This window comes from Acomys minous (genome assembly GCF_964271855.1).
Source record: "Acomys minous genome assembly, chromosome: 1".
Classification (NCBI taxonomy): domain Eukaryota; kingdom Metazoa; phylum Chordata; class Mammalia; order Rodentia; family Muridae; genus Acomys; species Acomys minous.
The window spans coordinates 25,679,227-25,706,653 of record NC_140483.1 but is presented as its reverse complement, the minus strand read 5'-3'; the positions used below and the strand labels follow the sequence as shown (position 1 = coordinate 25,706,653).

Genomic DNA, 27,427 nt, shown 5'->3' with positions numbered 1-27,427 from the left:
CCTTTTATGTTCTCTTAAAATAACCAGCTACAATGTGGAGATGCCCAGTTTTCCACAGAAGGGTGTGCCTCCTTAAAAAGCAGAGTTGGCAGTGATGGTGGAAGGTTTCCTCCTGGCCAAGGGCATGGGAGGTGTTCACCATTCCCCTGTGCTAGGTCTTGTGGCTCTCCAGGAGGCTGAGGGCCTGGTCCACACTGAGCAGTAAGGGAAGTCCTGGAGGGCTGGCTTGCCCCTGAAGAAGCTGGTTAGAATCACGCTCTGCTCTGGCATTTTCCTTCTGCTTTTCTGAGGGCAGAAGAAAAACAAATAGAAATGGTCTCTCCTTTTTTGCTAAGCCCTGAATTTCAGGAACTTCCAGGGCTTTGTGACACACCTGCAGATCTGCAAAGTGACATACTCTACACCCTTGCCTGGGGCTGCCTGCTGCTCCTGCACCAGGATGCATCCCAGCCTTCCTATGCCTGTCTCCTTTGGGCTGATTACACAGTGCCTACCTCCCTACACCTAGTCTGTGTTTCTTGCATGTAAAGGTGGAATATGAGAAACTCATGGGAGAATACTGAGGCTAAAGTTACAAAACAACAAACTGAGTGGTTTGCTGAAGCTCGGCTCAAGTGACAGCTACTGCAGCTGCTCACACTGTGGCAAATAAATTAGAAGGTAAGTCATTATGGAGACCGAATGTATGTCTTGTGGATTTTGTTCGCTGTCATAAATACTTGGCAGAAGATTTACATCTTGATGTATTCAGGCATCTGTAACAAGATGTCACAGGCTATGTGGTTTATACACAACCGAAAATTATGCCTAATATTCCTGGAGGCTGCAAGTCGAACACTAGGGTGCCAGCACAGCTGAGTTCTGGTCAAAGCCTTTGGGGTTGCAAGTTGTCGACCTCTAATTGTATTCTCATGACCTGGAAAAAGACTGCATCCTTTGGGATCCCTCTTATAAGGGCACAAATCCTACGTGTAAGGTCTCCATCCTCACTATTGTGTTACCTTAAGTAGTTCTACCTCTAATGCCGTCATGGTTGTCGACTTGACACACTTAGGAAGAGAGAACCTCAACAGAGGAGTTACTCTGTCATGTTGGCCTGTAGGCACATCTTGGGGGCATTTTCTTGATTGCCAACAATAGCCTACTGTGGACAATAGCTTCCCTGTGAAGATCATCCTATGCTGATAAGAAAGCTTGCGGAACATGACCTTGAGAGTGAACTAACGGGCATCATTTCTTCATGATCTTTGCTGCAGTTCCTGCTTCCATGTGCCTGTTTGAGCCCCTGCCTTGACTTCCTTCCATGATGGACTGTGTAGCCTACAAGATGTAATAGACCTCCCCCACCCCAAGTTGCTTTTTGGCATGGTTTCTATCAAGGCAACAGAAAGCAAGCTAGAACAAATACCATCACTTTGGGGCTTAAGATTGTAATGAATGCATTTTAAGAGGATTCAATATTTGACCCATGATGGTCTCAATATTTCTCACCAGAAGCACTTTGGCATTTGTGGTGTGACAGCTGTGTGTGTTGTGTTTGTGTATGTGTGTGTTTGTGGTTACCATTCACTCACAACTAGAAAAAGAACCTTCAATAGATTTGATTTGCAAGTGCTCAGTGGGACAGAAGATGCTCCTGACTGAGAAACCATGGATAGCACACAGTTGATGTGGTCAGAAAATATTTAACTCAGCTTTAAAAATATTTTAAAAATTATTAATTGACAACTTCATGAGTCTATATATTAAGTGTTTTCATCATTTTCTTGTTCCACAACCTCTGTACCTCTTCTTTCTAAAGTCCCGTCCTACTTTCATGGCATTAAAAATTATCTACTGAGTTTAGAGTTGCTTGCATGAGCAGAGACATGAGATCAGTTACTCCAGCACAACGTATCAATGGCTACACCCCTGAAAAAAAGTTATCCCCGTAAAGTGTGTCGAAGTTTCAGTGGACAAATTTTACCTGCTTGGTAGTTTATAAAATAATGATATATCTTACAATTAAATGTGCCTTATATTGATTTGATAAGGTAGTTGATTTCCAGGACAGATTTCAGAGATTGTATCAATGTTAATTAGCCCTGGAGGTGATGCAGGATGTGGCAGAGCCTGTGTTCTTAACTGCTTGGTCTGTACATAACAGTCCAGTACACACTAACTGAAGAGATGCTTTAAAAGCGAAGGGAAAAAAAGTGACACTCTCCCACTCTCTGGAATAAGATTTCTTCTAGATTCTCAGGGGCCTCCAGCTTTCTTCTTTTGGCCTCTTGGATCTGGCCGTGGTGCTGACCGTCCACTTCTGGTACTAATTTCCAAAGACTTCAAGTCTAAGTTCCAGAGTAAATGCCTTTCATGCTCCAGGGCGTACTCGGTCCTCTTGTATAAGCTTTACAAATACAGCGTCAAGGAAGCTAACACAGGGAGATGACTTGAGCTAACTTGGACTTGAGTGTGGCCAGTGAGATGGAGCGATTCTAGCTGCTTCCCTGGCAGATGAGGCAGTCACTCATTGTTGAAACCCCTTGTCACTCCGAAGAACTGAATCAGCCAGGGCTCAACCTTAAAAGGATTCTCAGCCAGTAACATTTAGAACACCAAAATAGCTTAATTCAGAGAACCAATAACACGGCTGGTGAGATGAGAGACTTGAAGGCAGATCAGGACGGCGGGCAACCTCCAAATTAGCGGGAAAGCATGCTGCTGGGTCCCCTAAGTTGACACATGGAGGAAGTGATATAAGTTCTGGGGCGTCTGGTGGAAGCTGGAGCTGCCAGGTGTGAGCTGCCACTGTGGGAAATGCCAACAGCTGCCAGAGACACGGCCCGAGGAGTAGAGAGGTCATGGAAAGACCTTGGCTTCCCCCTGTCTTCTGACTTCCTTGTAAATGCTTCCCATTGGCTCATGCAGCAGCCAATGGGATTGTTATTCAGGGGTTGTTATTCAGGGGACGCAGAGCAAAGAAAACCTGTAAAACAGACAAGGAAAAGTTAGAGGCATCTAGTACGGTCGAAAGAAAAGAAAATTGAAGCCAGCATATTCGTTCAGCAAAGTTGGAGCCCTCTTTTGTAGTGGGTAGAGAGCAGGTGTCTGGGCATCCACGATGAAGAGAAAAGGGGTAAAACAGACAAAAGCCCTGAATGCAACAAGTGGTGCCATGTACTTTGCCTGTTCCAGTGTGTGCTGCCGTTCTTTTGAGGAACAAGACTTAGGGAATGAATCAATCCATATGTCTGTCTATCTATCTGTATCGTCTGTCTGTCTGCCTGACTCTATCTATCTATCTATCTATCTATCTATCTATCTATCTATCTTCACACACACACACACACACACACACACACACACACACACACACATATATATATATATATATATATATATATATATATATATTTCCATGTACTTACTATTAGAGTGGCTCACAGGCTGTAGTCCAGCCAGTACAGCAATGGCTCTCCACCAACAGATACTTGATGTCTCAGCTGATTTTCAGTATATGCCAGAGTCTCAAAGAAGAGGGCTCTAATTCCAGTGAAGGAACAGACTTTGCAGTGGGAGCAAGCAGAGAAAGTGGGCAAGCTTCCTTCTTCCATGTCCTTTACGTAAGCTGCCAGCAGGAGATATGGCCCACATTAAAGGTATGTCTTTCCCACCTCAAAAGATCTGGACTAAAAGTGGGTCTCTAAAATAAAAATCCCTCACAGGTGTACCCAGCCATTTGGGTTTTAGTTAACTCCAGAGGTAGTGAAGTTGACAACCAAGAACAGCCACCACACAGTTTCTAGCTACACTTTCTCATCCTACTTACATGTGATCCAAGCGCTGTGCCATGGTTCCTGTTCACCTGGATGCTCTACTGCCTGCTTTGTTTCTCGTTGTTTTACCTTTATCCTCTCATCCTCTTTGTGTAGAGACTTGGCTATGATGGCTGATCACTTTCAGCCAGGGGCATTCTGCCATGAGCTGCTCACTGCTTTCTTTTGTCACCTCCTAATGTCATTTTATCATCAGGGTCTTAACTCCTGAGCATTCTGGCCACACTCTAAAATACTGTCCACTAACACTGACACTTCATAGGCATTCTGTTTTCAATATCTGCTCATCACTATTTAAAGTTGACTGGGATTCTGAAAGGATTAAATTCATTATTTATTTATTGGCCATGGCTTCCCCAAAGGAGGGTAGGCTCTACTTGAATAAGGGGGGGGGGTCCATCTGTTCTATTCACAACTGGACATTCAGGGTCTGCAATAGTGGCTGTAACATTACCTTGTGGTCAGTGTTTGATGTAGGCGTGGGCTAAATCATCCCTCTAAAGAGCATTTTGATTATTTGTTTGTATGGCTGTCTTGCTATTTGTGAATAAACTGTTTTTTCCCCATTTCCTTCCTATTTTTAAATTAAAATCTCTCTCTCTTATGCACACATTCATTTCTGAGGCAGGTCTTCATTTCAGACTGTTCTGAAACTCACAAGCCTCCTGCTTCAGCCTCCTGAGTGCTGGGATTGCAGAACGTACCACAACATTCATGACTTTGCTTTTCAGTAAGATCCCCTCTATAGGATATATATGAATGACATCACTTCATGAATATGCAGTTGTGGTTGAGAATATTAGTAATGGTTTGAATTTCTTGGGTGTCAACTATGAGAGAAGCTACAATATGGAGGAATTAACTAAGTTGCTCTGAAAAGAGACAGCATTAAACTCAGCTCTCTTGACTCCAAGGGCTTTTACTTGCTCTCAGCAGTTCTTCATGTGGGCTCTGTATTCTAGAACACGAACACATGTGGTCCTTCCTGCCCAATCCCCGCCCATCACTCATTGGTGGTAACAGAGTCCTGCATCTTCTCCTTTACTTGGTGTCCATTCTTAACACACCCATCCTAAACTTTTTATAGGTCGTCTTTCAGAATACTGCCCCGATTGATGCAACCACACATCGAACTCTCCTCTACCGTATTCTCTAGAATATTAATTATGTTTTAATAAAAATTCTTCATGCCATGTTTTGGAAATGTTTACTCTTTCATCTTCTCCACTACCCAGTAAGTTCTTAGAGGAAGGGACTCTGTACTATTTATGGGTGTATATTAATCACTCTGCAAAATAAGTATTTTAGGTGAATGCATGAATGATGGTTTAATAAGGAGGCGCCTCCGCACATTGAAAGATATTTACTTATTCATGAAGATGATGTTCATAGAAAACTAAGAACCCTATTCTGTGGAAAAATAAGTTCAGCTAAGAGAAGCGTGGTCCTCTCACTCCTCAAGTACAGGGCAGTGAGGTGATAGTAACACAGACCCAGCTGCCGCTACACTCACAGCCACCTCCATTTCCCTGAAGCTCAGCTGCACCCACAATGCCAAGTTATTTCTCATTTGTCAGCTCTTGCCATATCAGAAGAGATGAAACGGCTAACCCCGAGGGAAGACTCGTTTCCAGACGTGCTCTAGGATGCTAAAGGAGACAGACACATTTGGTGACATCCGTGGAGTGTGAGCGATGCCCACGCTGAAGTCATCTGGGCCCTGCAAACAGAAGGGCTGATCAGCACTTTGCCTCAGTCCTAGAAGAGGTGATAATGAAGAGAGGTGGGAGAGAGGCGCTGGAGCTTGAGGGTCAAGGAGAGACGTGACGCAGAGGCCTCTCAGCGCTTCGCTGTCTCCTGCTTGCTTGGGTACATCCACAGCTCAGATGTCTAGTAGCCACACCCCTGACAAGGAGGAGGGTGATTCACCCATATGTGGTACTGTCACTGAAGGTGATGGATGCCAAGGCCAGTTTGGTACATGACAGCCTTGTTTCGCAGTCCTATGTTACCTCTAGTCCTCCCATTATGATTTAAAGGAAAAAAACCAGGATTTAAAAAACATTTTAAAATTACACTTCCTCCAATTATCAAAACTGACAGGAAACCCCAAAGATTTGGCTGCAGTAGTTAAAAATGCACATAGGTCTTAGCTGCCTGAGTATGAGAAGAAGGCCTCACGATTGCTCAAGTCCACTCAGAAACTCTAACCAGACCTCCTGGGAGGCAGAGCAATGCAGTGGGAGAAGGGTATAGGGGAACATTCTAGATCAAAACTTCTTAAACCTTTTTCTCCTCATGGTTATCTTTTTCATGAGGAATTTTATATGACCTCCAGGTATATACATTTTCAAACTAGCTATTCCAATTAAATATTTACTATTAATAAATCACAATGAAGTTCATTATCAACCATTTATTAAAGACAGAAGCAAATTTGCATAGTAACAAGATGGATAGACGTGTTTATATTTATGTAAGGAATTAAAGTATGGCTGAGCATTTGATACTTCAGAACATAGACCCTTCATTGTTTTCCAGAGTTGATATTTATTTTGTTTTTATAATTGACAATGCTGGGAATGCTGTTTTGCATAAATACATGCTACAAAACATCAGGATATTTTTAGGGCTGTATCGCAAATTGTCAGAAATTCTGTCCTAACCCCAAGCCAAATGATTTTCCCCTCTGAAACTCAAGTGAGCAACGAAGCAACATTTTAAAAAAGCAAGCATTCTAACAACACAATCCAAAGCTATACTAATTTCATTCATGCTGAGGAGTGATGGTAGGGAAACATTAAAGGTCCTTGGTTTTTTCCACAACTAAATCATTGCTGTGAGAGGAACAGAAATTGTTTTATATACAAGGAAGACTCTCCAGTTCACGAAGTGTGACAGTCTTGAGTGTGGGCCCAGTGTCTTCCAGGCAGCATCCATCGACGTGTGCGATGGAAAGTATTCACGTTGTGTGTTCAGAACCCAAGCTGCCAGGAGGTCACAGGGGTTCAACATGGGGACATAGGGTCAGAAATACCTCTAGTTCATTCATTATATCAATAAGAAGACTGGGAAGAAGGGTGTTAACAGTAGAGATTCAGGGCTAATTAATGAAGTGAAATGTTAGCAGTAGTGCCATAAAATCAAGGCCATCTTAGTGTGCCCGACTTCACCCAGGGGACAATTACAGAGAGTCTCCAGAGGGTAGCAATCAAGTTTGTTGCATACAATTACACAGGTGTGCGCATGCGCGCGCGCACACACACACACACACACACACACACACACACACACACACAATTTTTTTGAGACAGAGTTTCTCTGTGTAGCCTTGGCTGTCCTGGACTTGCTTGTAGACTGGCCTGGGCTTGAACTCACAGCAATCCACCTGCCTCTGCCTCCTCAAGTGCTGGGATTACAGGTGTTCACCAGGGTGCCTGGTTACTCAGTACATTCTTAATGTAGGGAAAGCTCACTCTCCTGCAAATAAAGTCTATGTGATTTTCACCCAATCTTGCCTTTTCATCCATAAAGAACATTGTCTGTTGAAAACCCTCAGTTGCTAAGGGTAGTCAGCCAGCCAGGACTAAGGGCTCCTCTACTTCCTGTAAGCTGACCCTGGAGAGTGTGATCCAGTTCACACCAGCTGGACCAGAAATTGCATCATCACCCCTCTTCTCCCTCTCTGTTCATTTCCACTTGCTTTTATTCACGTCCTTCCCTTTTCTCTGTATCCCCACTATGACAGTTCTCTGTGTTTCCATGACTTTCTCCTATCCTTCGTGTGACAGCATGACTAGGTGTGTGTTGGTACAGTGGTGGAGCATCATTGGCATAAGTATAAATGTGAAGGAAAAACTGAGGCAGCTAATAAGTCCCTACTCTTTGAAGATGGCCTGCCAGTGGATTATGGGATGGCCTGGAGTTGGAGGCCACAGGTTACTGGCCTCTGCTCACCTTTCCAAAGCAGGGGAGGGTCTGTTCAGAGCTAGGGTGTATTGGCCAAGAGCTTTAGTGGGCTAATCACCTGTGATCACACAGGCTGACTTTGTGTTAAAGTCCACTGCAAGTTTAACTAAATAGATCTCGCTTCTTCTGTGCATCTAACATGCTTCTCATGGGCCCGAGTGCCTCAGGATAGCCATGAATGTGGCCCAACACAAACTACGAAACTCACTTTCATTGTGAGCATGGAGAACTTGTGGTATGTGTGTGTGTGTGTGTGAGAGAGAGAGAGAGAGAGAGAGAGAGAGAGAGAGAGAGAGAGAGGGGGGGGGGGGGGAGGGAGGGAGAGAGAGAGAGAGAGATTTTCTTTGTAATTTTCTATTGCCAAGTTAACTGAAAGTGAACTCCATAGATGACAGTGCAGTGTTGCTTTGTAAAAAGGTTGCATACTCTTGAGTCTTTAAATGTATGTCCCCCGTCTCTCTATCTTTTGGTTTTATCAACTTGAAGGGAATCATTACCTCTTTGTTTTCCAGCCTTACCTGCAAATAATTTAATTTTACACCAGACAGTTTATCCTCCCAAAGACTACTAGTGAATGCAATAAAATCACATCACTCCGAAGAGAGATAGCATTTGGTCCACTGAAGTCACTTTCCAAATCAGAGCAAGCACACTCATCTTATTAATATAAGCTAATAGGATGTCATGCATATCACACCCTGTGCCTGTGACCACTGGGCAGCTGGACTAATGAGCTTTTATCTAGGCTGAGCTGTGAGCCCCAAACAACTGAATTAACTTGTTAGGAGCTTCACAGCCTCCCCCTTGGAGGCTGGCCAGATGAAAACAGAACCAGTTACAGGCTTTGTTCAGTATGTGAACTTGAGTTTGATTTGAGTACTTTGCTGCTGAGGCACAGCAAACTTCCGACACCCTGTTTCTGGTATGTGACAAAGGCACCCACTGGCACAATTAGCATTTTTACTTCTGTTCATCAGTTTGGATTGCACATGGTTCATGCAGCTGTGCTTTGTCAACAGATAAGAAAACAGAAAAAAAAATGAGGAGGAAAAAATATGTGTGCATGAGTGCATGTATCCGTGTGTGTGCATGTGTGCGTATATGTGCAGGAAAGAAGCAAGATATGTGTTAGCCTAAGAACTGTCCCAATGTGTAATTCAACAGCACTTTCACCATTCGGAGCCAATACCATCCTGTTTCTTTTCCTACCTCTGGAACACAAGGTCTCCCTTCATGAGCACCAGCCTGCTGAGGAAGGCAGGAGAGGCATCCAACTGTGGCCAGCAGCCAGAACTCAAGAACACAGACACAGCTCCCCTTTGGGGCCTGCCTGGAAGCCTGAGCAGGATGCCCTGGCTGTGACCTGCCTGGCTCTGACCCACCTGGCCCCTCCCCCTAGCCTGGTACAGATCCTCCATCTGCAGTGACCATCTCTGAACAAAGGTGTCTTTCTTGGAACACCGTAGCTACAGCCTCACTCAGGAGCCTAGCTGGGCTTTTGTCTGCTCTGCTCTTGCCTGTGTCTCCTGGAGCTGAGAGCTCCCTTGGGCTTGGCTGAAAGGTGGCATGGGGAGGGAGGGGACGGTGGGGCTGTATGAGGAACAAACAGAGTGTGTTGGGGATTTAAGTGAGCTCTGTCTCTTTGGGATGGAAAAGAATGGCTTCTAGGATGAGCATTAGTAGATGTCTACTCTCTAGGAGAAGCCTCACTTCAGGCCTTTTCTTTCCTCACAAACTGCAGATGTCCAGCACTTAACATTTTCCAAGCAGGAGGCTTCCTTGGGCCCTCACAGCATCCCAGGAAGGCCTGACAGGCAAGCAAGTATGTGTGTGTGTGTGTGTGTGTGTGTGTGTGTGTGTGTGTGTGTGTGTGTGTATGTGTGTGTGTGTGTAAGGGTGGTTCAACAGAGGAAATAGAGTTCTAGCTGTGTGCCTCAGAAAAGAGATTACTTTACCCCTCCTGGGCCTCAGTTTAGTAACCTGGAAAAAGGACCCTGGCACACTTTCTGCCTCACAGGACTGTAGCAGAAGCAGTGAAACAGTTCAGTTGTAATAGGGTGCAATTCTGGTACTATATACTTGAAGGTACAACTATCTCATAGGTGAAGAAATTTCAAGATTGGTGGAGTTTTGATCCAAGTAGTCAACGGAGTAGCAGGACCAGGAATGGGACCTTCATCTCCTTTGCGGTTGGAGTTCTTTGCTCCACTTGCGTGTTTCTGAACTAAACAGTCAAGCTGCAGAGTTGTGGAGGCAAAGCATTAGGACTTAGCTGCATTTGGGCCTGAGTATGCGTGGGTGACTCATTTCTCGTTCCTGATTGACAACCTCCTAAACATCTCTGAGGATGGTTGTTTAGCCATGAAGAGAGTTTCGTGCTGTTTTGAGCCATGATGAAACATGTCATCTGGGCAGGAAGTTCGCATGGACATGGTGCTTGAACGGTAGACATGTTCTTACTACTACAAAAATCCATGTGTGGCTTGATGCTGCCATCCACATGTGAGCACAGCAATTCACTGATCCTCAGTGTCCTGTACCCTAACATTTCCCCATTTGCTGTGGCAATGGATCCCCCATCTGCAGTACCCATTCCTCATCGGTGCTAGTAACCCCCAGACAACCTCTCCATCCTCCATCGCTCTCCCTGGGGTGAAATGTTCAGCCTGTGTCTGAGGCTGAGAGGCCCCTCACATCCCTGCTCTGTCTGGCTCCCCAACCTTCCCTCTAGTCCTGAGCATGCTGAGCTCTTCGGGAACTCCTGCTTCCTCCCTATTGCTTTCCAAATCCTTCCCCAAAATTTCCCATTCACTGCAACATGGTTTCATCCTCCACGTCTCCCTTTTCTAAATACATTTTTTTTTTAATTTCCACTTTCGGCTCTGTATGAAGACTTTAACCAATTACTCCTTCAATTTCTGATCACCTCCTATTGTAAGCTTTCATAACTCATCGTCCCATCCTTTGAAGATCAAGGGATCATCCCTGCTCTTCTTATCTACTCCCTTGGTGCACACTGTGATGCCGGAGGTGTGCAAGGAGAGTTAATGTGAGGCGCCTCCATCCTGGGTAATGCCTGGCTTCCCTACTACTAAACTATTTGCTCCCCTGACTTTTTCCACCTGAAAAACTCTGACAGCTTTTTGTCTTACCCATTTTACGCACCCATTCAGCCTGCACCAAACACTTTCCTCCCTGAGCCTTTCTGGGTGCTGTGTCTTTTTCCCTTCTGAGCACAACTTGGATCCTCCTCGCCTCTGTGTCTCAGTTTGACCCGTGTCACACACAAGGCTGGTTAGCTCACTTTTGCGAACACTACTTAATGAATATGTTCTCAGTCAAGTCAATCTCTTCCTCCTTCTACCTCTCTCTCTCTCCGCCATCTCTGTCTCTATCTCTCTCTTTCGACCGTGTGTGTGTGTGCATGTTGTGTGTGTGTGTGTGTGTGTGTGTGTGTGTGTGTGTGTGTGTACATGTGGAGGACAGAGAGTAACCTTGATAAGAATATACAAGAGAAAGTGGTTAAAGTCTTCCTAGAAAAAAAGTATTTAGGAAAAGGAAGAAGCAAACGGATGAAGACTGTTGTTCTCAGCTGTCATCCGTCTTGTTTTGAGGCAGGATCTCTCACTGGCTTTGAGCTCACCAAGCAGGGCAGGCTGGCTAGCCAGTGGGCTTCAGGACCCCACCCTTCTCAGCCTCCTCAGCACTGGGATTACTAGTGTGAGTCACAGTGCCTTAAACGTGGATCCTAGGGGCTTGAACTCAGGTCCTAACACTTAAAAGGTGCGCAGTTTGCTGACTGAGCCATCACCCCAGTTCCCAGTGAGACCTTTTTCCTGGTGTGAGTTGAGCTCCTTGAAGAACTGTGCGTCAGGCAGTTTGAGAACAGAAGCTACATGGACTCTGTGTCTGAAGATCTGCACTCTCGCCTCTTGGACGTGAGACTCTATTTTGAGTTCATTGTATCCTGAGATGACCACTACTATTCTCCGGAAGAATGAAATTCCAATCCCGTACGTGCTAGGCAGTGGCTGAAATAGCTTCCTATAGATCCTGTCATCATAAATCCCTCCCTGATTTCTTCTCCTGCTCCCTCTACCTACAGCAAATCCCAGAGCCTTCCTCCACTCCCCCAGCCCGGGAGACATTTATGAGGCTCCTCACTGGGGAAGCACCGAGGCCTGTTCTTGTCTCCCCCTCTTCTAGCACAGAGATCTTTTGTACCCCCTCCCTCCCTCTCACCTCCTGGACCAAGGTCAGTTATCTTATACTCTCTTTATGGGCTGTTGGGATTTTTCCAACAACCTGAAATGAATCTGCAAGGCCCCACAGGTAGTGCTGCTTGGTCTCCTGGCCATAAAGTATGGCTGGCTCTTTCATCTGCCATTGCTTATGTCATAAATGAGTGGGCAGATAGACAGTGGGGAAACAGCTGCTCTGAACCAGTCCAGACTTGAAAGAAAGAAAGAAAGAAAGTGAGAAAGAAAGAAAGAAAAGGAGAAAGAAAGGCCCTGAGAAACATGTTCAAGCTTCATGCCAAACCAATTCACTTCACTCTGGTAGGCTGTACAGAGAGATTTAATCTCTGGCCTTCCCCACTAGGAGTCAGATGTATTCTGTGCTTGTGTCTAAATGGCCCCCAGGGATGCTGACATTTGTTGCTGGAGAGCTAAGAGCGGTGTTCCTTTCATCTCTGCTGAGGGGTGTCACCTTAAATTATGAGGGATATCTCCAGCCCACATCTGGGTATGGGAGGCTCTGGCAACGGAGGGGTGCCTGCTCAGTTCACTGTTTGAAGGTTTACTACTGACTTCTGCATCCTGGTATTCCAGCTGGCTCTGGGAGAAGTATTCCACACTACATGTTCTCACGGAGAAGTTTGTGGAGTCTGGCAAGTCTGCTCTGCAGAAAGAGAGAAGAGAGCGCCCTCTGTGAATGTCACAGAACAGCTTAGAGCGCCCCCTCCCAAGAAGGTCACAGAACATCCCTGCTAGTATTGATACACCATAAACTGGACACGGTTGAAGGACAGGGATAGACAGCTCCTGAGATTCCAAATTACCTGTCACTCTTCATCTTCAGCATTTGACTCACCTAGACCCACCAGGATAACTTGGAGGTCCACACTGGTGACTGTCCAGGTAGCAACATCCCAGTTAAAAGCATGCACGCTATCGGCCACGGCAGAGAACATACCAGATCCTGCTAGCTGTCTCCGCTTCCTAGTGTACCAGTTGAACAGTTTCCTCCTTCCCCAGAGTCACAGGCCAGAAGAATGGGGCCCGGGGCACAGGATGCATTCGCTTAGATGCAGAGGCAGGAAGTTAGGTGAGGTGTGGGCAAAGGTCACTAAACTGAAGCACACAGACTGTATCTAGCCTGGTGTCTGTTGTGCAAATGCAGGTCTACTGGACCCAGGTGTGCCCATCCCTGCTGCTCATAGCTGTCCTTGTGCTGTTGTGCAGTGCTGGTGGGAGAGAAGTGGGGTGTGAACTGAGACCTTGAAGTCCCCTGAGAAGTTTCACAGAGAAAGTCTGGAGACTCCTGTGGAGGGAGAATGGGACCATGTAGACGATGTGTCCCAGTGCTCTCCTGGAGAGGGCAGACGTATATGGGCCGTTGCTAACATTTTAGATTTTCCATGTTCTTTAGTTACATGATCCAAAGTTGCAATCTCCATTTGCACCAGAAACACGTGGGAAATGACTAATGGAAGCATCAGACTTACTCTTGAAAGGCACTTGCAAACACCGTTTTATTGACAACCCTGGCAGAAGGCAGGCTTCTGAAGATTTCTGGATTTCATTTTAAAGCACGCTCTACTGAGGCAGCCTTGGTGCTCACTTGCAGTGCTAGTCTACTGGCTCCACCCCTCCTAGCTGCCTGCTTTCCGGAGAGCTGGATGTCACTTGGCTAGGATGCCAGTCATTCCCTTTTCCTTAGAAGTGTCGCTGAAGAATTAGAAGTTCCTTTGTCCCCTCAACCGTGTTGAGGGAGTCTCCGACCTGCATTAAGGCCTTTCGTGGGTGAATATATACAGATATGACTTCCATTTTTCTACCTTCAGCCTCTTGGGGGAATCATCTTATTTTACTGAGGCTTTTGCTTTCAGTGTTTATTTTCTCCTTTCTGTTCTGCAAACCTCCTAGGATTGCCTTGAAAACCCTTTGCACAGCCATGACTAAGATCAAGTGCGACACCACTCCTGGGAAAGAACAGGTTCAGAGCTGAAGGATCTAGGGGCATCACCTTCCTCCGTGAGGGCTCTGGCGCTAATGCTCCTTAATCTCTCAGGGTCGTTTGTTTGTACCTTCGGTGGGGAGCGAGGCAGAAGGAGAATATAACCTTTCTACAGCATATGTTAAGCATTACCTGTGTGCCGGGGTCATGTGAGCTTTTTTGTACAGAGCATCAGTTCTTCTGGGACACCCACAGGGTGGATGTTACTGTCATCAGTATGTAGTGGAGGAAACCAACTGGGGGACTGGGGACATGATAGGACTAGCAAAGGGCTGACAAGGCGGGGATGCCTGCCTACCTCAGCCTCCTTCTAGTTCAGGGTACTCACAACTGAGTGCCCCTTTGCATTCGAGTTACATGTTTTGAATGACTATAGAAAGGTAAAAACATCACTCTTTCACATAAAAAGAAATGGTTGGTTCTGGCCAAATGCCAATTTAGAACTCGGCTCCTGTACAAATGTGTGTCCTCTGTGGGAGAGGTAGGAAGAAAATAAATTGTTTGTTTGTGTGTGTGTGTTTGTGTGTGTGTGTGTGTGTGTGTGTGTGTGTGTGTGTGTGTCATGCAAGTGGTAGGTCTGCCTTGAGGGCTTTTTAAAAGTAGCCAAAGGGACTTCAGCTGCAGCAGGGTAAGCCGGGAGGTAAGGGTTTCACTGCAAGGAGGGGAGAAAGCTTTCTAAGACCCAGAGATGATTGAGGGTCTCCTTAGGGTAGCTGGATCCACAACTCCCAGTGACTCCTAATGCACAAAGTGAAAAGAAGTAAGTCAGCTCGGCATTTCTTAGACCCTTGAAACACCTTCTGGGCCCCTGAGAAGTGCCTGTATGAGAGATGTCTTTCCACTTTGGGCATTATGAGCCATTGTCAATTGTATGTCCTATGAGTGCTCAGCTCTAAATGGGGCATCTTAATGGACTACCTTCCCACTGGCCAGCCAAGACTCCGGAAACATCACGGAAGAAGAGGCAGAAAGGATGTAAGAGGCAAAGGAAGGAAACGGGCTCTGAAATGTTCTTTTCTGGACATGATGTCGCTGTTGCACTCATGAACTCATAGCTCCTGTGGCTGCCTGCGCAAGACCTGGGCAAGGTCAAGCCAGCCAAGATTCTGGCATACATGGGGTAGGAACTCTCAAGGCTCCACCTCTCACTGAGGACCTATTAGTAGTTGATGGCTAGTCTGGGAGGGTGCATCCTTTTTTTGGAGATGTGGGCACTGGTAAGTTGCCCAGTAGATGATCCCACATCCATGTAATACGGGAAGCAGTAAATGGACTTGGTGATTCTCATGAAAAAATATAAAGAACCGTGAAGTTGGGAGATAGATATGTATGAGAATATCTGAGAGCAGCTGTGGGGGGGGGGGAGGATGGAGGTATATATTATTATTTTTCATTGTATGCATGCATGAAATTCTCAAAGAATAAAAAGGAGAAAACATCCCTATCTTCCTCACTGATCACTGAGCTGAAATAACTCACAGACTTTTCTTAGGGAGTTGCTTACTTTATTAGAATAGAAGTTTTGATGAATTGTTAGTGTCATTCCAAGTCGTCTGTGCTGACAGATGACAGGATGCTGGATTTTGATGACCCTTTAAACGGCAACATTTTCTACCTCCTGGCAGTAGCTACATTTTTTTTTTTTTGGACATAGTTCTGGGAAGCTATGCCTGAGTCCTTTAGGTCAAATAATAAAACGTGACATCAAGGAAATCCCAGTAGTAACCAACAGTTACTGGGCATTGGTTGTTTACTGAGGAGCATCTTGAGCGCTTTACTAAGAAAGGCTCGTCTCAGCACCACAGTGAGTCCATGGATGCAGGTTCTCTTGTGCCATGACTCTTCACATAAAAAAATGGAGTCAGAGTTGATTAGCCCCCTTAAGGCCGTACAGTTGATAAATGTGCAGCCAGGACAGGATGCTGTGATAAAGCCCCGAGAGTAAGTATGGCTGGGAACTTTCTAGCTCTTGCCTCTGAGCTTTAGAAGTGTATTTTTAGCCTCGTTCTGGAAGCTTTTAGATCAGCACTGCACAAGCTAATGCACTCACACTTAAAGCCGTCTTGGGAATGTGGCGTCTCAGGGCTGGTTATGGATCAACATACGGCGGCTCCACGAGGTGCATCTGGGGATAATGTTCTCTGCTTCTTTTTTAGGCAAAAGTGATGATGAAGAGAGTCTCTGCAAGTCATCCCATGGGGCAGGGAAAGGAGCCTCAGAGGACAGCAAGGACCATAAGCGACCCAAACGTCCCAGGACCATCTTGACCACTCAGCAGAGGAGAGCATTTAAGGCCTCATTTGAAGTATCCTCCAAGCCCTGCAGAAAGGTATAAGCAGGGCCAAGTCAGGAGAAGGGAGCAGGGCCCCTCACCTGTGTGCAGCTGGAATCCTCTGGGATATTAGAAGGGGGGGGGTGTCTGAGTGGTAGAAGATGTGGCTCAGAGCCTGTGACAGTCATGGACCCTACAGGGGTTCCAGGGATGGCTAAGCTTTGGCCTGGGAAGTAACAGACTCTTCCTCCAACTCCCTGTGTGCATGCCAGCTCCCAAGGACCCTGACTAACAAACACCTCTCATTTCACAAAGAGCAATAAGGAACAGCAAATAGTAACTAGGTCATTGTGATAATAAGTACTGGTTGTGATAGAAACAAGATGCCTTAACAAAGACTATAAAGAAGACAGTAGCTTGCAATATGGGCTTTTTATGGTTGAGTCTTGGCTTGTTCTCCTTGGTGGTGACTTGGGGATTTCCTGGGTAGTATTTCTTTCCTTCCTATGATATTTTCAACTGAATAGATGTTCTCTGGCTTTCCACCCACCTACTGATGAGGATTTGGATTGTATTTTTGTTGGGGCTGCTATGAGTAGGGTTCCTGTGAACATTTATATAAAATTACTGGGAGGGCAATCCTGCTATCCATCACTTGGGTTCCAACAGTTGCTCCAGCTGTCTGCATTTTCCCAGCCACCATGGTGGAGACAATAGAAGTAGAGGGTGAGCACCTGTCATTGTGAGGACATTTCTGGGGATTGTGTCCACCTGTTTGTGCCTCTCCTGTCCACCGAGTAGGAGAAGGAGGATTAGGTATTTGTTGAGAAGTAATATACTCTATCACAACTTTGATCTTAGAAAATATTTACCCATGCACTCTTTCCTTTCCCTGTCCTTGTCACTCCCTACACTCTATGGTAGGTACAGGTAGGAAGTGAACTGTCCCAGATAGGCTTACACGTGGACCACTTATAGTAAGGAGGACATAGTTATCCACAAATGTCATACCAGGGAGAAAGCTATGGTGACATAACAGAGAGGCTGCCAGGAGCTCTGGGAAAGGGGAAAGCCATTTCATCTGGGCTTCTGCCAGGCTTCATGGATCAAGTGGCTTCTGATCCTAGCCTCTGAGGCATGGGTTGGGTTTCAGCAGGTGCAAGGGCCCCTGTGTCTACTCCTTATCGTGACTTAGTAGACGCATGCGCTGCAGCAACCTACCTTACTCATCTTACTTCTAAGCTTCAGCCCAATTCATGGTCAAGGTGAAGTGATTCTGGCAGCATCCGTTTGGTCTACACATGCATATATTCAGGCCCTTTCAGTCCACCTTCTCTGGAATCTGTCAAGAAGGGACAGTGTCTCGGACTCCCTCTCACCTTCACACCAGCCCATCACCATGTGCCTGGATGGCCTACATAACCAACCGTCCTTATCTCCACATGATCCTAGTACATCTACCAGCATCAGAGCTGTTCACCTGGCTCTGCTCGATTCCAGATGGCCCCCGTGTTCTGTATTCCCCCTGGGAAGGGCTCACTCAGGAAAAGAGTGAGCAGGAATATTCACAAAACACACAGAGTTACTTGGAAATAGATGAAGGTCAATTTTGAAGTCAATGTCAAGGCAGGAGGACAAGAGAGACCCATTTGTTTCCGCAAAGAGATTTCCACTTTAGTTCACCATAAGTAGATAAAAGCATATGAAGACTTATGCTAAAGAGCAGTCAGCTCCAACAGACCATGCAAAGCTGTGACTTCAGAGTCCAGGAAGCCCAAAGTACCTTCTGGGGATGTGCATATAAATAAATGAGCATCTCTTCCTTCCTTTACCTTGTGAAAGACGCCTTCTCTACCAGAAAGGAAGCATAAGCTTGTGTTTGGATATATTTGGACATTAATCATGAACTAGTCTCTACTTAAGCATGTGACCTATGCCCTCACCTGGCACCATGCAGGAAAATGGCTTTCCTCCTGTCTGAGAGGTCAGTGTGTGTTTAATACTCATGTGTTCTATTTGTTCAAGGTGAGGGAGACCCTGGCTGCGGAGACAGGGCTGAGTGTCCGTGTGGTCCAGGTGTGGTTCCAGAACCAGCGAGCCAAGGTAACCTGCTTCTCGCCTTTACCTGTCATCATCTTACTGGTTTCTTCCGGTAACAGCAGATGGACAGTGAGTTTACTGTCAGCCTCTCTAAGCTAACTTATTGGGCAGAGCAGCTCTCTTGATTCCAAACGTCTGCCGCTAGCAATTATTTCAGCTACAGCAGCCCCGCATTCCTGTTAGTGAAATGGCTTTTGTCAGGGCAGGTAGAATGAGCGGCTTCACTCGCAGCTTGCAGTGTCCTAGGTAACAAACAAGGTTACTTATTTTCTCCCTGACTCTAAAAAATATACATGTCCTAGCCTGCTTCTCATAATGTTGGCTTTATTTATTTTTCTTTCTTTCATGTGTGTTCATGTTCAGGTGTGTACATGCAGGTGTTTACATCTGCATGAAGGTCAGAAGTCTTGAGGACAGTAATTCACTTTGATTTTGTTCTTTTGAACAGAGTGTCTCACTGGCTCCTGGAGTTCCTCAGTTAGGGCCAGGTAGCTGCAAGGACCTTCCCTGTTTCCTCCATCTGGGCCTACAAAGTACATATGGATACCTCTGACTTAATGCTAGATTTCTTAAAAATTGAACTCAGGCCTTTGTGCTTGCACAGCAGCACTTTGCAGGCTGAGCCATCTTCCCAGTCTCCAGAAAGTGATAAATTACCCTCTTTATTATGTCATAATTCTGCAACAGAGTTCCTCAGAACAGGGCTGTTGATATGTTGCTATTCCGCCAACAAAAGACTTCATGGTTTAGTGACTGTGAGAGAGCACAGTGTGCAGGAGTGCACTTAAACACACACACACACACACACACACACACACACACACACACACACACACACCTCAGCAAATATCACGATCTCGCTGAGTGCTAATGTTTTCCCAGAGCACAAGTTGAGAAACACTGGGAACAAAACACTAGGTGAAACTGTCGCTTTGGTGGTCACGCTTCTGACCTAGAGGTCTGGCTCTCACAGGAAGTGCCTCAAACACAGGGCCAGCAGATGAGAAGGAGACAAAAGAATGTCTGGGCTCATCCCAAGTCCCACCCATTGGTCAGCCCATACTCCACAGCTATTTGAGACCAGGAAACACACATCTGCACACTCACTGCCTCACATGAAGCTGTCCCAGAGAAAGCAGCATGTGGTCCTTGCCGGGAAGAAGTCTCTTTCTGAGAAGTCAAGTTGCACTTCGCTTCTCTGTCAGCCGTGTGCCCGCTGCTGCAAAGTAGGAGAGCCCTTGCCAGCATGCATCTCAGTCATGGTGTCGTGCCTTATGTGTGCTTCCTGGACAGAGGAAAAGCTGGGGGATTGCGTTAGAAACTGTCCTCTTGGGTAAAGGGGTAAAGGTCACATCCTTTCTGCTCCCCCTTACCATGTGGACCCACTCCAGGCCTCTGACTTCTAACGCTGTGGTCCTCTCCTCATCAGATGAAGAAGCTGGCCCGACGGCAGCAGCAACAGCAGCAGGATCAGCAGAACACACAGAGGCTGAGCTCTGGTAAGTGATGGCGCTTTCCAGCCAGCCCTCGCTGGAGTCCAAGGCTCTCCTCCCTTAGGCCTTCAGCTGAAGCTCTTTGCATGACATATCCCCAGTCAGTGACATTCATCCACAGCTGTTTGGGAGATGAGCGATTTAACGGAAGACTGGGCTGTTGGTACCTTCTGAGAGTATTGAGGGCACCTGAGCTGCACACCTGGAGGAGCTGATTGACAGTTGGCCAAGCCTCCTGTCTGGGCCCTGCCAGTGTCAGGACTATGTGCAGAGTCACAGACATGTCCAGGTTCTCTTCTTACCCATTCCTAAAAGATAACTACCGACTTAGCCCTTCTGGTAGCTTTCCATCACTGTGGTACATTTCTTGAGAAGACCAAGTTTAAAGGAATAAACGTTTGTTTGGATTCATGTTCCCAAGGGTCTCAGTTGATAACTGCTTGGCATGTTGGTTTAGGGCTTATGGTGAAACAGCATTATAGCACAAGTGTGTGGTGGAAATCTGTTCAGCTCTTGGAGGTCAGGAAGCTGAAAGAGGAAACCGCCTTAGAGGTGGTGCTATAAATGTTCTTTTTAGGGCCCAGTGCTAAAACAGCCACTTACTCTCAATGTCTTTAATAGCCACGAGTCTCTTTCATTCACTGCCCAGAGAAGCCTTCCTGGTTATGTCTGAAAGTATCATTTGCCTAAGGGTACAAGCAAATCATTGACATACAGCTTGATGCCATATCAATTTAGCTATTGAACGGTAGTAAGTTTTTCTGTAGGGCCTATGTCCTCCTCAGCCAGTTTGTTTTTTTTAAAAACAGGTTTACAGTATCCTGTATGCATTTTATTTTAATGGAGTTAGCCTCAAATCCAACCTGAGAGCAGTTGGTTACCCCCATACCAGCCATGCCATTGTTGCACCAGTGGGCACATCTGGCTTGACAGGTTGGCATCCTAGGCCATAGGATTCTCAGCTGGGTAGGACCACTGATGAACTTTCCCCCCCAGTGCTATGAAAGCGACCCAGCAGGGAGGAAGCTTCCAGCTCAACTACAACTTGACTTCTCTATATCTTGTTGTCAGGGTATACGGGTTTATGATGTCTTCTGCAATAGGACCGTGTCATCTAGTGTTGAGGACAACCAAGAGGAGTAGCAAACACCTACACTGTTTGGGGGAGTCTCTGGGGCCTCCCTGACCCACAGCTCTTAAGAAGGTGCCCTACACCTGGCAGTGGAATTCTTGTTTAGTAAACAAACAGTGGCTTCTGGGAGCAGTGGCACCTAGCCATGCAGGATATCTCGGTAGGCTTCTACATGGCCTCTCTCATAAATACTTCATTTTGATTAGACCTTGGTGCACCCTCGTTCTCCCCACTCCTGACCCTCATTCCTGCTTACAGCTTTCCACTCTTTCTACTTTCCTATCGCGCGTCTTCTGTCGGCTCCCCTCCCCCCACGCTACCTCTCTAGTTGCTTGGTTTGTATAGGTGCTCCAAGTTAAACGCACAGATCTAAACCTTCAAAGATCGGGTCATACATGAGAGAGAACGTGATCTTTGCCTCTCTGGGCCTGGGTCACCTCAATCAGTATGATCTTTTCGGTTTCCATCCATTTACTTGCAAAATTCATCATTCCCTTTCACCAGTATTTGTACGAGATAGACAGTGCTACACGGAAAAACGGATACAACAGTAGCTGTGGAGGGGTGAGCATCAAGTTGAATAGGATCCTTGAGTTCTGTTCTCACATCTACCCCACTACAAAGTTATCTGATCTGAGACCGACCCACTTTTTCATGTAATTGTGCTGTAAGACGTTTGCATCCACAGAGAGGGGTGGTCATGCCTGCTATCTTTGTCACATAGGCTCTCTGCAGCCTTCAAAGAAGGTCGCAGATATGAGGGTGGCTTCGCAAGACGCACGTCAACTGATTGCATGTAAACTCACAAACTCAGGAGAAAATTGCCAGTGCATCGTGAAGACACACAGACAGCACTAAGGACTTTGCCTAAAGACTTCTCAGGGTCGCTGCTAGAGTAGATTGAAGGAATCAGGAACTCCAGAAGGAAATCATCATCACTAGGAGTGCACAGAGCCATGCTCATATTGAGGATGAGGAGGCAGGGACGATTTCTTTTCCCATAAACTTCTGTACACAAGCAGAGCAGGGCACAATTGCAGAGCGTGCCTGCTTTCATGGGATCTTCGTACCAACCCTGTGACGTCAGCTGGTCCAGTATCAGGACTCCCATTTGACTGCTGAACTTATAATGGGTTGTTTCAGGAAAGATCCATTCCCTCCAGTGGCTGCCAAACCTACATAGTGTCCTGAAGTTTAGTGTCCAAGGTCCCATCTCTGCCCTCCATTGTCATGGCCTTCGGTAGGCACAGTCTGTGAAACGCCGATGCCATCCCATCTGATCTTAGTTAGTACATGAGGAAATTAGGACTCCCGAAAGTAAAATAGTGTAACCACAATTATACAGTTGGCTCAGTCACAAGCCTCCAAAGCCTCCATGACTTTTACAAAATGCTGTCTATGCCCTTTGGTAGTCATCTCCAGAATGCAGTAGAAGTGAGGGAAAATATGACTTCCAATGCTGGGTCGTGAATGATGCAGCGGTTTCTCTCAGCCCCACCCTCTCAGGATACATTGTATACATGAAAGAAATTGTCCAAGATTAAATAAATAAATGAATAAGAAACAGGGTAGTTCCTCTCAGCCTTCACCCACTCAGACTACATTGTATTTGTTAATGAAATTGTCAAAAGGACAAGTGAAATAAATAAATAGGATAACATGTTGGTTTCTGACTTGGGTTTTTTTCCCCCCTTGGGTCACTTGCTCTGGGGGCCACAGGCTGCCATGTAATGAGAACCATAAACAGTGGACACTGGTAGTGAGGGATGTGGGGGTCTTTTGTGGTGATCTGGGATGCAAGTTGAAAATGATCTGTCTTCTTTTTTTTTTTGTTCGGCAGCTCAGACAAATGGCAGTGGGAATGCCGGGATGGAAGGGATCATGAACCCCTACACAGCGCTGCCCACCCCGCAGCAGCTGCTGGCCATTGAGCAGAGCGTCTACAACTCCGACCCCTTCCGACAGGGTCTCACCCCACCCCAGATGCCTGGCGATCACATGCACCCCTATGGTAAGAGGGACTCAGTCCCCAAGGGCCCCTTTCAGCTTGCTCACGCGGGCTTCCCATTTTTCCTTTAAATGCAATTCACATTACTTGCTGAACTACCAAGTAAGAGTTCGTGTCCCACAAAATACTGCTGGCACCATCTACCTGCTGGGGACAGAAGATTCCCGCGCACATTCTTTGGTGATATTTCTAGCTATTGTCATTTTTTGAGGCCCCTTTGTTGAGCCTTTCCATGTCTGCCTTGCCACGTAAGCCAGTGCTCAGGCATGTGGCCCGGAGACTACAGTGGGACCGAGTGAATGAATGCAGGGCTTCGAGGCCGCTGCATCTACGTTAAGAAAAGGCGGTGTGTGACTTACACTATATGTGACTTAATAAGCTATGTAATCTGTCATAAGTTGCTCTGAATGAGCAGCCATACAACGAAGTATGGTTCAGCAGCTCTGTAGAACTGAGTAGCAGAGACTCGAGGTGCACACTCTTTGCCATCGTCTTTCTTTGAGCTAATGTTTTTGGTTGCTACGATCAGGAGTGTGGCTGATTGGGTAAAATGCTTCCAACACACACATGAGGACAAGACTTCAGATTCCCAGCATCCATTGTTAAAACTCAGGCACGACTACAAATATCTGTAGCCCCAGTGCTTGAGTGGCAGTGGAAAGTGGACCCCTGGAGCTTGCTGGCCAACAAGTCTCACCAAATTTGTGACCTCCAAAAATAAGGTGGAGGAAGATAGCTGACTAGCTGACATTAGCTTCTGTCCTATGTGTGCACACATGTCCCCAACGCGCATTAACATATATAAACACCTAACACACACACCCCACAAATTTGTTACCTTTACTTTGGTATGTCACAGATTCAACAAGCACTTTCTGAGGTGCTTGCAGACCCTCTCTGACTAACCTCAGGGACCATGTACCTTCTAGGTCTGTATATATGTGTGTCCCAGTGATGTCTGCCTTTTTTTCTCTTTAGAAGGGGCATTGTAACATTCAAATGATATTCACGCTTATCACACAGATGAGCAGGACAGATGAGGTTTTGTTTGTTTGTTCAGATTGCAGTGGTACTCCAGCTGTGGTACAGTGGGACCTCCTGGACCCTCTCTCCAGGGTAAAGTTGAGGCCAGGTGCCTAATATTCCTTAGTTGTGACGCACAAATATGGGGAGCCAGCAAAACTTTAATACACCTCTGCTGTTTGAAATGACCAGCGTTACCAGCAAGGTAGAACTTCGCTTGAAGAATCATATTTATTTCTTATCATCTGTCCTTGAAGAGCTTTTTGTGGGGCCAAGGACCTATGGGATCCCCATCTGTGTCCCCCATCCCCAGCCTTTGCTGACGAGTCCTGTCCACCCCAGGTTCACTGTGTAGATGCCCTCACTGCACATAGCTTAGCTCACATGGCTTAACACAGGCCCAACTTTGGACATGAGCTCTTTATTATACCACTTACACTTTTTTGTGTACTTGTCTGTACCCCAAACCTCAGCACTTCGTAGGTTCTCATCCCCGGGTTGTGTTCAGGCAACACCTGTTGAGTTCAGCTGAACTTCCCAGCACACCAGAGAGTCACTTCTTCCAGCCCCTCATGTATGTCCATGTTCCATCTTTATTTCAGGTGCCGAACCTCTTTTTCATGACCTGGATAGTGATGATACTTCTCTCAGTAACCTCGGTGACTGCTTCCTAGCAACCTCAGAAGCTGGACCCCTGCAGTCCAGAGTGGGAAACCCCATTGACCATCTGTACTCCATGCAGAATTCCTATTTCACCTCTTGAGTCTTCTCCTAGAATTTCGTGGCTGGGCTCCCATATGAAACAACCATACTGTGTGTGAGGGGTTGCTGACTTTAGGATGGGGAGGCCAGAGTGGGCTGGGGAGGGATGTTTGTTGGGGATGCTGTTGTAATAATGATATGGTGTAGATCAGCATTTCCAAAGACTGAATACATACATTATGGATCGCATAGTTTAATGTTTCTAATAAGAGTCTTAGTGTTAGATATGAAGATGTGTTTATCATTAAGGACAGGGAATTTTAACATAGACATTCTCACGCAAACTAGATATGTAGGGACTCCTAACAGCTTCCTACCATTGTGGAGAAGTGCTTGTCAAGAGGTGCCGTATGTCTATTCATCTACACACCAATAGACAGATAGATGTGTGTGTTTGTGTGTGTGCGTGCATGTTTGTCTGCGTGTGTGAGTGTGTAAACCCTTCCTACTTTATCATCAAAGTTTATTCTTAATTATAACAGACATCAACTGTACAGCAAAAGTAACTTTATTTTCCATGTGAACTATATTTAAGGAAATTCTTGATGCACTTAAGTTATGAAATGAGATAATTTACTTTTATAAACTTTATTTTTTAGTTTGGCAAGGCTCATCGGCAGGGCAGAGAGGGTTGCTCCACCCAGCCCCATGGCTTTGAGTGCTTGAGTTTGTTCTGTTTTCAGGGTATCATTGAGGTCTAGGAAACAACTCTCCATATGGCCGGCAGCATTCTGTAGTGGCCCCATGCTCATCCTGGGGTTGAGTCACTGGGCCTGGGTGGGACAGAGCAATCCCTGAACATGATTCTAGGTGGCATCTACAAGGTTGTTTCTACCCCGCTCTCCCTTCCCAGACTCAGCCTCAGTGAGTATGGATGAAGTTGATAGCCAGACCTACCTCCCTCTCTGTGAGTGTGGATGAGGTTGATGCCACACCTACCTCCCTGGGGACACCGAGGCTCCACACCAGGACACGATTGAGTTGAGACTAAAATCTGATACTGATTTACAATTATAACCAGATCTTGTATCTGGTGATAGAGGATACCTGGGACCATAGAGCAGGAAGTTACAGAAGTTCTGGTACCCCAAGTCCTAACCCTCTGCACAGCTCACATGACAGAAACACAGCTCGAGGGCTGAAGACAGCCCTCCATCCGGGAAGGTAGAAGAGGCGTGGTGGATGGAGTCCTAGAGCAAGTGTCGAGTTGCACGTCTGTTTTTGCCTTTTATTTCCTTTTCTTTTGCTTTTACTTTTTAAAAGGTCATTTAAAAAAATGACTTCACACCCAGAAAAGCCTGAATTACTTGTGATCTCTGTTTGTCTATTTCTTGAGGGCCCAGAGTAAGGGTGGGGTGGGGGCTGTTTATAAGCAATCTCATGGAGCGCATAGATGCAGACAGGACCCAGGGGCTCTTCCTTTCGACTCATTTTGTTGACCCTGAGCACAGGAAGACCCGGCAGCCATTGTACACAGGGACAGTTCCCTGCCCTGATCTCCAATTATGGTGCTAGGATGGGCTCTTCTGTGTTAAGATCCTGCTGTAGATGAGGAGTGAGTCAGGGGGAAGAAAGAAGGACTCCATTGAGAAGAGCTCTGCCAGGCATGGCCTCTTGCCTAGGGACATCACCAGAGCCTTGAACGCACCCGCATATCTACTTCACTCCCTGCAAGGCCAGAGGAAGCATGTCCCTTAGTGGTAGAGTCTGTGTTGTGTGATTTTTTTTTGTGCTCTTCTTTATAATTTATACAAACCATCAGGAACCCCAAACCGTCTGTTGAGTGAGAATGAAGCAGGTGCTGGCGGCACTGAAGGTGTCTGTATTGCTGTTTGGTTGGAGAATGTAGCAGATATTATGTGAATGAAAACAGAGATCCTTAATTCTACTCTTTAATGACATACCGAGATGAAATTAAAAAAAAAAAAACTCTTACAAACGAGCTGTTGTTTATTCCGGAGAGTATGGTGGGCAGGGAACCAGGGGGCCATGGGAGTTTCTTCCATGGAGGTGTGAGTTTCTTCTGCAAAGCCATGGGGATGTGCTTGTGGTGAAACTCTGATTCCACAGGAGGCTAGAGGAAAAGGATTTTGCAGCCTCTTGCTAAGATGGACAAGGTCCTAAAGATTCACTTCTTCCTTAGCTTCAGAAGGAGGGTCTAGAAACACTCAATGATCACCATACACGTGCCTCATGGTAGAGATTGCCACACGTACTGTGTGACATTAGCTTTGGATCAACATGGAGGCATGATGGAGAAGCCTCAGTTCCCATGTAGAGTTGGAGACAAATGCCTTCCAGGATGAGCGAGAGAGCAGCAGCCAGTGTGGCTCCATGCTGGCTTCTCCCAGAGCTCTCAGCAATTTTACAGTTTGAGTTGTCATTCGTGTAGAAGGGACTTCTCTAGTACACTGAGAAAACTTTGCTCGGGGCCCCCAAGCCTTCCTTGGAGACTATCTATCTCTGACCTTCATTTTTCTCCCCTTCCAACTAACTTGGAGTGGACCTCTTCAGATCCAAATTCCAACTCATTAGGTGTTGTGTGGCCCCTGAACAAGGTACTTCACTCTGCTGAGCTGATCCCTCATAGAGTGACAAAAGTGACACTTG

General features: G+C 46.2%; 1 protein-coding gene across 1 annotated transcript in view; it reads left to right on the top strand.

Annotated features, from left to right (window-relative positions):
- The window catches only part of LMX1A (LIM homeobox transcription factor 1 alpha), a 146,013-nt gene extending 119,270 nt beyond the window's left edge, over window positions 1–26,743 (top strand). The window contains exons 6-10 of the mRNA XM_084776742.1: window positions 16,184–16,356; window positions 18,325–18,402; window positions 19,829–19,898; window positions 22,865–23,035; window positions 24,658–26,743. Of these exons, the coding sequence (XP_084632868.1) occupies window positions 16,184–16,356; window positions 18,325–18,402; window positions 19,829–19,898; window positions 22,865–23,035; window positions 24,658–24,818 (653 nt within the window). The 3' untranslated portion in view covers window positions 24,819–26,743. The remainder of the gene's footprint in view (window positions 1–16,183; window positions 16,357–18,324; window positions 18,403–19,828; window positions 19,899–22,864; window positions 23,036–24,657) is intronic.
- The last annotated feature ends 684 nt before the right edge of the window (window positions 26,744–27,427 follow it).